General features: G+C 33.6%; 1 protein-coding gene across 1 annotated transcript; it reads left to right on the plus strand.

Annotated features, from left to right (window-relative positions):
- Window positions 1-696: 696 nt before the first annotated feature.
- Window positions 697-9,940, plus strand: LOC139843238 (sterol 3-beta-glucosyltransferase UGT80A2-like). The gene is made up of 14 exons (XM_071833306.1): window positions 697-1,067; window positions 3,373-3,575; window positions 3,860-4,102; window positions 4,831-4,942; window positions 5,461-5,631; window positions 6,471-6,534; window positions 7,109-7,166; window positions 7,246-7,423; window positions 7,916-8,046; window positions 8,232-8,334; window positions 8,491-8,567; window positions 8,872-8,919; window positions 9,017-9,166; window positions 9,262-9,940. Exons 1-14 carry the CDS (start codon window positions 893-895, stop codon window positions 9,520-9,522), a joined length of 1,974 nt encoding a protein of 657 aa, XP_071689407.1. The 5' UTR covers window positions 697-892; the 3' UTR covers window positions 9,523-9,940.
- The last annotated feature ends 5,033 nt before the right edge of the window (window positions 9,941-14,973 follow it).

The raw sequence follows: 14,973 nt of genomic DNA on the forward strand, positions 1-14,973 counted from the left end.
CTACTGCGTGTTTTTTTTTTCTTCAAAGAGATTAAAGATGCCAACGTGGATTAATTAGTGATAATTGTAATTAATTAAGTAATTTACACCTCAGCAATTCTCATTAAGATGTAATTAGGGAGTGCCGCATAGAATTAATCTTCATGATTTATAAGATGTATAGATTCATCTTAAATTTATAGCACAAATAAAATTTCAAATGCTATTGTGCAACAACAACAACAAAACAACAACAAAGGCTAATAATACATGAGTGATGTATGGAGGAGGTGAGATGTAGAAAATCCTTATCCTATCTGAGAATAAAAACAAGTCATTTCTCTATCCAGAGTGAAACACTCTCAAAAGTAGAGAAAATCGATAAAGAGATTGCTTCCGAGTGGACCTCCGGCAAATTAGTAGAATTTTTTTTTAAAAAAAGTAGTAAAATAAAATTGAAACGCTATGAAAATGATAGAATCAAATTTTTATGAATTTTAAGTCCTGTTTAGAATTCAATTTAAGTTTTAAACGGTAGTAAGTAACTAACTTAGCTTAAATTTACCAAAAAAAAAAAAACCCCTTGGACCTCCAAGTTCACCGTAAGTTGTTTTCCGGTCAAACTCTCTACCTCTATTTTTTTAAATATCTATAGGTCTATATCTAATCTTTATCTATTACTCTTGTATATTTTTATTTTTATTACTGTGGAGCATATATTACAATTACGTATACAGATATACAGATAGATTTAATAATTATAGCCACCGGTACTCGGTCGATTGACCGGAGTTGAATCTGATTTTTTCTAAACTTTCACCGTAACTTAGAGTTTTGAAACTTTATCCTAGATCTGCGGAAGCAACGGAGAATAAGTTGTTTTAGCTTCGGAGAACTTGTGGCCTCATCAACGATGGAGGAATCTCCGGTACCGATACCGGCTTCGGTTCCAGCTAGCTCGACTTCAGCGGAAGATTCTGTTAAAATTGATAAGGAAGTTACTGTTACTAATCAGAGTGGAGCTGAAGTAGATGTTAATGGAAAGGAAGCTGTCGATGTGGTTTCTAATGGCAATATTGGTCATTCAGGTTCGTTGATTTTTCGTTATTTGCAGAATTATTGTTTATCTGTTTATAATTAGTTTAGATTGCCCCAGTTTTAGGAAATGAGGTGATATATTTTGATGTAGTCTAGCCACTAATAGTGAATTCTTTTGATATGTGATGTCAAATAATTTAATACAGTAATCATCATCCTAAAAATAGAATGATATGAATATGAAAATGAAATATGAATATATACTAGTGTGAAAATGTTATACTCGTATGTATTTCAATGGTGGCTGCTACATATTTAGATTCCGTAGACATTATCTATTTGTTAAACTCTTGTTCATCTGCTTGTGATTCGTTTATGTTGCCAGTAATTGTAGGAGATGAGATGATAAGTTTTGATGTAATTCAGCTGCTAATAGTGAATTTTACTGATATTAATAGGGAATAGATAACAATTTATGAATCCAATGATGTGATTATGAATATATACTCCCATACCAGCGTGAAAATGTTGTGTGATACCTATTAGTGCCGCTATTTAATGAGATTTTCAGTAGATATGAATTATTTGTGATTGTGTTTTTGTGAATAATGTTAGCCTGTTAGGGCTCGATGTTTGATATTGTAGGAAATGAGAAGAAAGTTTTTGATGTAGTTTGGCAGTAAGTTGTGATTCTGTGATGTATTTGATGTGTAAGAGGATATGCATAGTAATCTAAAAAATTTGAAAACTAGTGTTGGAACAATCAGTAGAACCTTTTTTGTGAATCACTAACAATTAAATGTATTTTCAAAGGCTGTAATTAGACATTTAGAGTTGTGATAATATGAACTAATGAAAATGAGTATAAAAGGAAACAAAACGATGCTAACATGGGACTAGCTGTTGGACTAGAAATTGAATTCAAATATTCTGGAAGACAAAGGATATTATTTGGATTGTAAATAATGTATGAATTGATACTTCTTTTGAGAATGATTATCAGTTTGTTGATTACTCATCAATTCAGTTTGTTTGCTGGAATAATATAAATTTCATAGTCTTTAACATGCAAAAGTACTATGAAAGGAGTTTTCTATAAGTGGTCTTTATATTTTTTTCTTTTTCTTTAATCTTTTTACCAATGATACCAATACTAATAATTTTTTCTTGTAAAATTAAAATTATTATTGTTGTTCTGAAAGGTTATGATATATCATTTCAATTCTTGTAATGCTAAGGAGAATTAGAGAATGCTAAAGAGAATTAGATTGCAGATTTCGTTGTGATGTTAAGTGCAAACTGAAGTTTGGTCTACTGAGTTTTTGTTTGTTTGATTATGTTGGTGCATTATAGTCCCCGAGTTCATTACGATCACATTGAAATGCTTTAACGTTTAACTTTCACTGTTGGAATGCAACCGCACGGTTGCAAGGTGCAACCGCACGGTTGCACGTGCTGTGTGTATATAATAGGAATTTCCGGTTCATTGTTAGGGTTACGAATCCTAAACACCTCTAAACGTTCAAACCGATTCCCAGCAACCCTAGCACTTGGTTTTATCACTCTTAGTCGTTCTAAAGTCGATTACTTTACTAAGATTGATCATATACATAGCATTGTATATGTATATTTTATTTGCTAAAGGCCAAAAGCAGAATTACGCGAACTCTAAAGCTAAGCTATGCAATATTCGCTGAAAATAAAGTACAACAGTCATGTTTCCGCGTTAATAAGGGACTGCGGTTTAATCCGCTGAGTTTCCGCGGACGGTTAGGTGATTCGCAGACCGCGGATATCTCGAATACTATAAATAGGGAGCTTGGCCTCTCATTTATAGGTTGTTGATTCTCTGCCATTTGCCCGAGCCTTTGTGATTTTCACTTGTGACTTTGCCCAAGGAATTTCCACATTGAGTTAAGGTGAATTATGCTAATTAACAATCAAGACCGGGTCGGGGTGGTTGATCACTTGATTGCTAAAGTGAAAGACGATCATCGGGGCCCAAAATAATCATCAAACACTCCATTCTCCATCATAATCTTATTGCACTCAATCCGTAATTAAGTAACATCATTAATTAAGGATTGATCAAAGATCATAAGTTTTAATTGTGTTTTGATTTCTAAACCCAATAACGAGTTATTCCGCACTCGTTATTGAAGATTTGATCGTATAATCCTGTTTACACGATCCTACAGATTATTTTGTCTAAATAGAATTTTGATAGTCTACTAGTCTAGTTTACCTCTCAACTAGCAGTTGTAGACTAAGTGCATATATTTTTCTATCTGGCTGGATCATTTTTTTTATTGAAATATTTGTCCTTGACCTCATATTGGTTATGATCTGTGGTAGGGTCTGATGGAAAGAGTGTACATACATTGCGTAAATTGCAATCAGAAATCTCAAATTATATACTAGGAAGTTCTGACAAGAAAGAGTCTTCTCTTAGTCAGTTTAAGCTGGAAAAATCAAAAACTGAAAGGCCTAAACGTGGATTCATGCTTGCTGAAGAGAAGCCTCAATCATTAAATGAAACTCTATCTGCACAGCAGAAGGTAAACTTTGTATCCATATATGTTTATATGTGTGTATATTTACATTTGTACATACTTGATTATGGTATTAAGGCTGAGTCCGATGGATTTAATTGCCTTTTTCAATATATAACGACACAAATATATTTATTTAGTACACAAAATTATCCTTGAGTATCATCAAGGATAATATATATCTTGTAGTCATTTTTTTCTGCTCAGAACTTTTTGATTTGTATTAAATTACTATGTGTATGTACACGCTCACATGATTGTGATTTATTTTCAATATGTTGATGTTGCAGCTCCAAATGTTAAACAAAATGGCTACCGTAAAAGATGATGGAACAGTAGAGTTTGAAATACCTGGTGATTTTGAACTAAATGCTTTAGGGGGCGGATGTGTTGATGATTATGGTGCATGTGCTGAAGACGACCCCAATTGCTTATCGGAACCTCGTTATTTTCGACCATTGCAAATAGTAATACTTATTGTTGGAACTCGTGGTGATGTGCAACCATTCATTGCAATTGCAAAGCGTCTGCAGGTGGGCCCCTATTACTCTTTACTATATTCGATTGATGGCTATTAGCAATTGTGAAACATATGGATTGCTGGATTTTTAATTATACAATTTTTAACTTTGAGCTCTTTAGTTGTGATTAAATATGATCTTACACTGCCATTCTTAGCTAGACTTTTTCTTCAACTTTATTGATTTGGGTATGATCCGCCAGCTCTCTATATTCTTATTGAGTATAGAGTTTTCTCATCCCGTTAAATATAAAGAACAAAAAGTTAATTGCTACCCAACCTCTCAAGGAAAAGATTGATGTTAATTCTTAATTGACTGTTTACACTGAGGATTTTCAAATTTTCAATAAGTGAAGTTCTTCTGTTACTATTTCTGTATTAACCAAATTGTTCATGCTTCTATGCTACCCTGGGTTCCATATTCAGATGTGTTGTAGGAGATACGATAGGAGATTGCACTTGTGTTTTCTTGGTTCCCGTGCACACATGTATACTAATTTTCTTAGTTGTGTAATCGAGCTATATTTTCCTTTTTCCATGGTTACATGTTTGTTAATTTGGTCGCTGTTCACTTGTGTGCTCCAAAAATGTTTTTTTCTCTGTCTACTTTTATTTATATTATTTTTAATGATTTAGTAACAAAGTGAAATAACAAACACATACTTTGGGCTGACAATAAGTTTTTATATAAAAATAAAACCAAGTTTATGGTTGACTCATGAAAAGTGAACTTTGTTCCAGGAATATGGTCATCGTGTTAGACTGGCGACTCATGCAAATTTTAAGGATTTTGTCTTGACTGCCGGTTTGGAGTTCTATCCCCTAGGTGGTGATCCAAAAGTTCTTGCTGAATGTATGTTCCTATTTCTTCTTTTTATTTTACATTAACTTGATGACCTTAAACAGATGACTAACAAAGCACCAAGTATCTTCTGAATCTTTTGGGTGCCAAATTTATAAAATTATTTGCTAATACATGTTACAATTGGAGCATATATGTATAATTCCCATATTTGTTCACCATTATTTTGTGCATAGAAAATGATTTTGAAACAATAAGAATGCGTAAAAGTTATAGAAATACACATGTAATTGGTATTTAAAAAGCATGAATGGATATAAACATTTTCAAGAATAAATGTCACATATGTTTGATTCATGATTCTATCTTTTTGAAACATCAATTTGGCGTGAATGCGTGATGCACATGTCCTGATTCATGAACGACTGTCACTAAAAATATTCACCGGTCACAAAGTTCAAAACAAAAGTATATTTGCTCATAAGGCTATTCAATTGACTGAGTGAGAAGTTCCTGAGTTGCATTACTAAGAAGCTTATTTATTTATTTATTTATTTATTTTTATGCAGATATGGTTAAGAACAAAGGATTTTTGCCTTCTGGTCCTTCAGAAATACCTGTTCAGAGGAGTCAGATGAAAGACATCATATTTTCATTACTTGCAGCATGTAAAGAGCCTGATCTTGATACTGGAATCCCCTTTAAAGCCGATGCAATGATGGCCAATCCCCCAGCATATGGTAATTACCTGAGTTGAGTAATAATTCAAGCAGTTTGTTTGTCACAAACAGTCATGTTACCTAATGTTTTCGACATTTAATGTTGCCCTTAAATTCTGATAAAATTGACTTGGCCATGAAGCCTGCTTTCATACAACCTTATTTACCCTTTTCCATAGTGTATATTATGCTATGTGTTTTAATCAATTTAGCTTTTACGTGCATAATATTTAAGATTTATTTAGCCTATATTGACTGAAGGACTAATGAAAAACTTTATCTGGAATCATGCTTTCGAAACATATATTTTCGATGTTTTTCCATCGATTATAGATTTCACTTGTCTGACAAATCCCTGGTGTATAACTGTATAAGTTGTAAACTGTAACTTGTCCGCTATGTGTTATATGCATATAAATAGATATAGGCTTAAAGGATATCTGTTACATGTATATTGATTATTTGTTTCATCTTGCATGGTCATAGTGCAATTCAAGGTCAGTTGCTGTGATTTTGTTTGAAAAATGAATTTTTATTCTAGATTAACAGATTTAAGATCTATTGTGATTTGTAGACAATGACACGATATAGGTCAGTTAAAATGTCCATGTTGGTTATCTGTGGGCTCTATCATGGTCATTCACTATTTGAGCATGAATTATCATCTGTTTATGTTCTTATATTTTATTTTTCATTATTATATTTTATCTTTTACACCATATATGTATTCTGATTTCGTGTCTGGACTATAAATAACTATTTCATGTTAGTATAAACATATACCTTTCCAGTTTTCTACCATAACAGTATATTCCTTAAAGTTCTGTTTTAACTAACTAATTGAATTGATTACGTTTCAGGACATACACACGTTGCTGAGGCACTGAAAATACCCATTCATATATTTTTTACAATGCCTTGGACGTAAGTTTTTTTTTTTTTTTTCCTTCTGATTACAGCATTAGAAAACATTCTACTTTTTCAAATGTTTTGGCTTAGTAAGAATAGTTTATTTTCAAATTTATTGTTTGTAAGGGTGGGAAAAATGGGTGGGTGGGTAATTGGTTCGGATCAAAGGAGCAATCTGTTTATACGGACTAAAGCAAGTTAGGCTAGTCTAACCTAACCCACAAGAGCTTCTTAGTCTCTTGAATTATATATAAGATTACTATCTCAAAAAATTGAGCTCAAGACTATTTTATTACAACAACAATAAGGTCTTCTCCGTTTTTGAACTTTTTCTTTAGATCACTTTCAACCTGTTAGAATTTTATTCACTTGCTTATAGTAAAATTCTTAGCTCGGCCCCACTGACATTCAGATATTAAATGAAACCAAAGTTCGGTCAAAACTGCTACTTGTAGCTATTTGACTGGGTAATGATTCTTAATATATATTCGAAGTGACTTCAGTTTTTTTCCTTGTGTTTTTTTTTTTTTTTTTTTTTTTTTTTTTTTTTTTTTTTTTTTTTTTTTTTTTTTTTTTTTTTGCATATTAGACCTACTAGCGAGTTTCCTCATCCTCTATCGCGTGTGAAGCAACCAGCTGGATATAGAGTAAGTTCATTGGTTGATTTCCGTTGTGTTAATGTAACTTTTGCAAACTTACACTTAACTTTTTGTATTTTATGTGCAGCTGTCATATCAAATAGTTGACTCTTTAATTTGGCTTGGAATTCGAGACATGATAAATGATGTTAGGAAAAAGAAGTTGAAGCTGCGTCCTGTCACTTATTTAAGTGGTTCTCAAGGCTCTGAGACCGATATTCCACATGCATACATTTGGAGTCCTCATCTTGTTCCCAAACCAAAAGGTAACTTACACTGTAGTTGATGCATTATTTATTCAGTGCAAAGCTGGTCCCTGTCATCTTAAAACCCTAATCTTTTGCATAACAATTACCCTTCAGATTATTTCCTATAGAGTGTGAGTGGTCTCTAGTTATTAAAGCCAGGTTGAATTGGGTTTTCTGAAATGTTATGAACCTGTGTGGCTAATTAGGGGTGGCGATTTCAGCCCATTGATATGGATTGATATGGATACAAATTAATTTGGGTAGTGTTTCATTCACTGTGGGTCAAATTGGTTAATATACAATAAATAAATTAGCTATAGACGAAACTGATTCTCAGAGAAAACCACACGTTGATTTGGCAACCTAAGAATTGGTGATGTTTCAAGTTTTATACATACAGTGTATTGTCTATCTATACATCCATAATATAATATTGATAATGCCTATTTTGAGGCTTTAATATCCAAGACTTGACTTTTGAGATGTAAATTAACTCCATATATAATGCAGATTGGGGACCTAAGATTGATGTGGTTGGATTTTGTTTCCTTGATCTTGCTTCAAACTATGAACCTCCTGAAGAACTTGTACGTTGGCTTAAAGCTGGTCCAAAACCTATCTACATTGGATTTGGTAGCCTTGTAAGTTATATCCTATAGTATCACTATTATATACTATTCAACATGTTTGTAAAAAAGCACGCTGAATTGCCATTAAAGTAACACAAGTAGTAAATGCACAGCGCTGTCCTAAACATACCTTATTTTAGCTATAATTATTATTAATATAGCATTATATATACAAATCTTAATTATATCCATTGCAGCCTGTTCAAGAACCTGAGAAAATGACACAGACAATTGTGAAAGCTCTGGAAATGACTGGACAAAGAGGCATCATCAATAAAGGATGGGGTGGTCTTGGTATCTGTAAGTATATTATACCTTTATACCTTTTTTTGGCTAGAAACATAAATTAAAACGTGTTCTTTTTTACTTGGCACTGCTTAACTACATTAAATTGAATGTTGTCTCATTTTGCTTGCATGGAGTCAAAATTGATGTAGCTAAACTTTGCCTATGCAGTGACAGAGCCAAAGGATTTTATTTACTCATTGGACAACATCCCTCATGACTGGCTTTTCTTGCAATGTTCAGCCGTGGTGAGTCTTCATAGTCAATTTCATTGTAATTGCTAGATTCACACACTTTTATCAGAAAATTCAGAAATTTAAAGATTTTCGATATTATGCTACGTATAAAATATTCTGTTGATCTTCTCTTACAATTTCAGTGCTTTTATTTGTCATAAGACATATAATTATGAGACATTGCCATATTTTTATGAGTTAAGATATAAATATAAATGTTTAGATCGAATTTGAAGTTTAGAAGTTTTGGATGGAAATTATTCTAGGTCAACTCAACCCATACAATTAAGTAACCATATTGACCTGTTACTTTCAGGTGCACCATGGAGGTGCGGGGACAACAGCTGCTGGTCTTAAAGCTGCGGTAATACCATTGAGCAACTTTTCTTGTACACATTTTGTTTCTGATTACCATTATATTATATTAATAACTGATTATTTTGATTATAATTGGAATTCAGTGCCCAACTACAATTGTACCTTTTTTTGGTGACCAACCGTTTTGGGGAGATCGTGTCCATAGCAGAGGTGTGGGGCCACCACCCATACCAGTCGACCAGTTTACACTTAACAAGCTTGTTGATGCTATTAAGTTCATGCTAGATCCAAAGGTAACCAATTTCTTTACATGATACTGAAATGGTATTAATAGGAACATTCTTAACAAAAAAAACACTTGAATTTTGAACATTATTGTAATTTGTAGGTAAAAGAGCGAGCAGTGGAACTTGCAAAGGCAATGGAGAACGAGGATGGGGTGGAAGGGGCAGTGAGAGCCTTCTTAAAACACCTTCCCTTGCAATTGCCCGACAAAAAGCCTCCAACCAAACCCGCAAAATCACCACAAACCAAACCCGTACCAACCAAACCCACAAAATCAACACCAACCAAACAGTCAAGTTCAAGTTTAAGTCATCGCAAACAGTCAAGTTCGTTTTCTATATCTGGTTGTTTCGGGTGTTCCTAAATCCATAAAAAATTGGATTATTTTAAGTCCACTTGTTGGAACTTGAAACATGCTATCAGTTGCCTTCACGTGTAGCCTCTTATATCTATCAGTGTAATTATGCATTCATGGAAAACTTCTCATACTCGTCGATGATAAAACCACACTGCCTAACCTTTGGGCTGAATCGTTCGTTTGTGGATGTATATGTAAAGAGCGTTTGTTTCTTTTACTTGTGTAGTTATGTTTGTGTGTCAAGTAATATGTATAATTGTATAGTGAAACAGTATTGTGACTGCTGTTAGCATATTGTTTTTCCCTGTATTTAGATGGTAAAAAACTTAAGGTGATTATTGTTTAGGCGTGACAACAACAAATGATTGGCATATACTGTAAAGTTTATTTATACTGGATTTATTCTTACTTATAAAGTTCCGGGTTTATATATTCATTCTACAATATGCTATAACTTATGTAGTGAAAACATTATATGTTTACTTGTATAGTAACAACGCTTAGAGCCTAAAGTAAATTTCAGGCAGGATTTAAAACTCATGAAAATTTTATTTTGCCATTTTCATTGCGTCTCAAATTTGTTTATTTTTTTAAAAATCTTTTCCTACTTATTGGCCGGAGGTTTACTCGGAAGCAATCTCTCTATCCGTTGACTTTCTCTACTTTTGAGAGTGTTTTCACTCTGGATGGAGAAATGACTTGTCTTTATTTTCGGAGGGGAAAGATTGTCTACATCTCATCTCTCTTATACACCACTTATGTGGTATTGAGTTTTGTTGTTGTTGTATAGTAACAACGCTCAAAGGTGACATTCAATTTTTGTGTATGTGAGCTAACTTGAAGGAAAAATAATTGATACTTACGATCAGACTTAAGTTACATTTTTATCCATATATTGCAAGTAACACATGTAGAGTTTTGATAGCACAAGCGTGGTCGTAACTGTTACATACTTCGACTTGGATATTTTAGATGATGAGTTTGAACGAAATACATTTAATCACGTAACATCCATCTCGGAAACAAGTCTGTCATTTCTTTTGGGAGGATATTTAAATAAGGAGTATCACGTTATAAACCTAAAAAGGATCGTCTTATCTTCAACAAGAATATGTAAGTCGGTAAACAGACAAGGACGGATCTTTGAGAGGCATGGATGTGCCATCACCCTCCCAAAACTTTGTACTATTAGTTTAAATTTATACTACAATGATATATAATATTATATATTTTATATCATGACCCCTCTAAAATGATATTAGCAATGATTTTGGCTCCTTACTAAGATCACTCTTAATGGTCCATGAATGGACCCGTGCTTGAGCCCGTAGTTGAAGCACACCAATACTAGCACTTCGTCCATGGCCGCCGTTGGTATATCCGTCTCGCATTTCGCCGTTGCACGACATTTCCATCATGGAGTATATGCATTTTTTTTGTTGTAAATTAAGTTTTTTTTGTTGTAAATTAAGTGTGAGAAAGTATGTGATGGGTATGCAGTGGCGGTACCAGGATTTTTTTCACCGGGGGCAAAAAGAAAAATTAGAACCGTAGCAATTCTTTTAGGCAAAATATGGAGGTTTTTGGACAAAAAATAAAGGTTTTTAGGAAAATTATGGAGGTTTTGGGACAAAATTTAAAGGTTTGTGGACAAAATTTGAAGGTTTCGGGGTAAAATTTGGAAATTTTTAGGCAAAATTTGAAGGTTTTGAGGCAAAATTTGAAAGTTTTGGGGCAAAAAAAAATAAAAATCCACCGGGGGCAAAGTCTAAAAATTCAAAATTTTTATACTAAAAATTGCAAATCCACTAGGCGCGGCTGCCCCCCGCTTGTCCCTTCATAAAATCGCCCCTGTGGGTATGTCATGGTTATTAAGAGAGTCTTTGGTTAGTTATGGAAAGAAAGTGCTGATGTGACGCTGATGTGGCAGTCTGTCCTGAGATGACATTACGTCATGGTAAACAGATAGGGATTATTTCTGTTCAACACCAAAATGGGTACTCTGATATACGCATGTTAATCGGATTATCTCGTAACTATTTTGGTTCTTTTTATTTTTAACTCTTTTATCACGCTAATATATTACTCCGAATTAGTGAAATTTGAAGTTAGATACTTGCAGTGAGGCTAATCCTTTTTGTAGTGGTTCAGTATATTTCTATTTATACGTTTTAAGTTTTATACGCATGTGTGTATAACCTTCCATCCTCGCTCAGTATCCAGACCAACTTCTTAAAAAGTACTACCTCCGTCCCGGATTAAGTGTCCACATTTGACTTTTAGAGTCTTTCTTTGTCAACTTTGACCGTAAATATATTTAGTTGTGTTATGTAATATTTGATAAAATTTATATGAATGGATTGGTTTTCAAACGCGGTTTTATATATATAACTTTCATTAAATAATATATAACATAAATAGAAATATTCACGGTTAAAGTTGACAAAGATTCACTCTGAAAGTTAAATGTGGACACTTAATCTGAGACGGAGGGAGTAAAAAACAACATTAAATAAAGTTAAAGTTTTTACTCACTTTTTTATAATCCGCGGAGTATCTCCTTTTCTTTTTCTTCTAAAAACTGAAACTATTATATAACACGAGACCTTTATCAATAAAATGAAGACTCGAAAACACGGATACAAACATACGCAATGAAGTCAAAACAATCACAAAAACCACTAAAACAAGCACACCAACCCTACAACAAACACAACCGACCCACACAAATACAAATAACTATAACAACGTGAGCTCAATGAAACTAACAAACTAACAAACGAAGAAACTCAACCATCAAACTTAGACCTTCGAACCACCACCCCGTTACCTTTCTTTAACCGAGTCCTCGTACCCTCTTTTTGCTTTGGAAGCGTCTTCGACCCAATCAATTTGCCTTCCACCTAACCAAACCTTCAACACCTTTTACCGCCTCTTCAAAAAAACTATACCCTCTACTCGACACACCACCCTCACCTGACCCGATATCCGAGAAGGACCCAACCCGGGCCCAAACCAGGCTCATCACCAGGCCCATGACCCAACCCAGGTCCACCAGAAATTTTACCAGTCAAATTATCAATACGACCCGTTTCCAACCCGTCCATCTTGCTACTCGACTGACCATCCTCAAAACCTACAAGCACCGGAACAAGATCCGGACCACTCTTCCCATTCACCTTTTCTTGAAACCCTAAACCCCCACCACTATCACTTGAACTTAAACAACGAGCCCGTTTACATTTTCGAAAACCTTGAGAATCTAAAGCCGCTTGAACCTTATCTAAAGAAAACGTAACCGAAGAAGGTTTAACAAATCTGTAAGACCCAAATATTTGTTGTATACATAAGTGTACATAAGATGCTGGAAGTGGGGGTTTCGTTGTACTTTTTAAAATGAAAAAGAAGCTGATCTGGGGGAGTGGCGCGCCGCACGGCCTTATGGCGCGCCGCACGGCCTTATGGCGCGCCGCGCCGTTTGTCTGTGACAGATTCCTTCTTTCTTTTAAATAGATATTTTAAGGGCAAATTGGTAAAATCACTTGGAACCCGAATTTAAGGCCCTAGATCAGTGGTGGAGCCTCATTTACTCCATTTTCCACCTACCTTATCTTCATCCATTCAATTCTAGAGAGAGAGTGATAACCTAGTGTGAGAAAACTCATTTTGGAGAAGAAGAAGGAGGATTCTTGCCTAAGCTCAAGTTCTAAAGTTGTTCATCTACTTCCTAGCTACGTTTTGGTGGTAGTGGTATGCTCTAATCTTGATTTCTTGATTCAATTTTGTGTAAGGGTTAGAGTTAGGGTTTATGGTGAACTTAAAACCCACTTTGTTAGTAAATTGGGTGTTTTGGGTGAATTTGGGTTATGTTGACTCAAAGGTGACTAACTAGGGTTTTTCAAGTATTAATTGTTGTTAATGAACCTTAAGTAGTTAGTGAATTGCTAGAACACCGATATATATGTAAATGGGTGTTAAGTGGTGTAGTGACCCGAACTTTTCCATGTTTATATATATTAATTGAGATTGATGTTTACATGATTAAATGTTTCCAACATGTTAAGCAATCAAACTTGTTAAGACTTGATTAATTGAAATAGGTTTCATATAGACAATTGACCACCCAAGTTGACCGGTGATTCACGAACGTTAAAACTTGTAAAAAACCTATATGATGACATATATATGGTTATATATATAGTTAACATGATATTATGATAAGTAAACATATCATTAATTATATTAACAATGAACTACATATGTAAAAACAAGACTACTAACTTAATGATTTTGAGACGAGACATATTTGTAACGTTTATCGTTGTAACGACATTTAATGTATATATATCATATTAAGAGATATTCGTACATCATAATATCATGATAATATAATAATTTAAAATCTCTTTTGTTATTATAAACATTGGGTTAACAACATTTAACAAGATCGTTAACCTAAAGGTTTCAAAACAACACTTACATGTAACGACTAACGATGACTTATTTACATGAAAACAAAATTACATATCCTTTATATCTAATCCATACACCAACGACCAAAAACACCTACAAACACTTTCATTCTTCAATTTTCTTCATCTAATTGAACTCTCTCAAGTTCTATCTTCAAGTTCTAAGTGTTCTTCATAAATTCCAAAAGTTCTAGTTTCATAAAATCAAGAATACTTTCAAGTTTGCTAGCTCACTTCCAATCTTGTAAGGTGATCATCCAACCTCAAGAAATCTTTGTTTCTTACAGTAGGTTATCATTCTAATACAAGGTAATAATCATATTCAAACTTTGGTTCAATTTCTATAACTATAACAATCTTATTTCAAGTGATGATCTTACTTGAACTTGTTTTCGTGTCATGATTTTGCTTCAAGAACTTTGAGCCATCCAAGGATCCATTGAAGCTAGATCCATTTTTCTCTTTTCCAGTAGGTTCATCCAAGGAACTTAAGGTAGTAATGATGTTCATAACATCATTCGATTCATACATATAAAGCTATCTTATTCGAAGGTTTAAACTCGTAATCACTAGAACATAGTTTAGTTAATTCTAAACTTGTTCGCAAACAAAAGTTAATCCTTCTAACTTGACTTTTAAAATCAACTAAACACATGTTCTATATCTATATGATATGCTAACTTAATGATTTAAAACCTGGAAACACGAAAAACACCGTAAAACCGGATTTACGCCGTCGTAGTAACACCGCGGGCTGTTTTGGGTTAGTTAATTAAAAACTATGATAAACTTTGATTTAAAAGTTGTTATTCTGAGAAAATGATTTTTATTATGAACATGAAACTATATCCAAAAATTATGGTTAAACTCAAAGTGGAAGTATGTTTTCTAAAATGGTCATCTAGACGTCGTTCTTTCGACTGAAATGACTACCTTTACAAAAACGACTTGTAACTTATTTTTCCGACTATAAACCTATACTTTT

The sequence above is a fragment of the Rutidosis leptorrhynchoides genome, chromosome 4 (genome assembly GCF_046630445.1).
Source record: "Rutidosis leptorrhynchoides isolate AG116_Rl617_1_P2 chromosome 4, CSIRO_AGI_Rlap_v1, whole genome shotgun sequence".
NCBI lineage: Eukaryota > Viridiplantae > Streptophyta > Magnoliopsida > Asterales > Asteraceae > Rutidosis > Rutidosis leptorrhynchoides.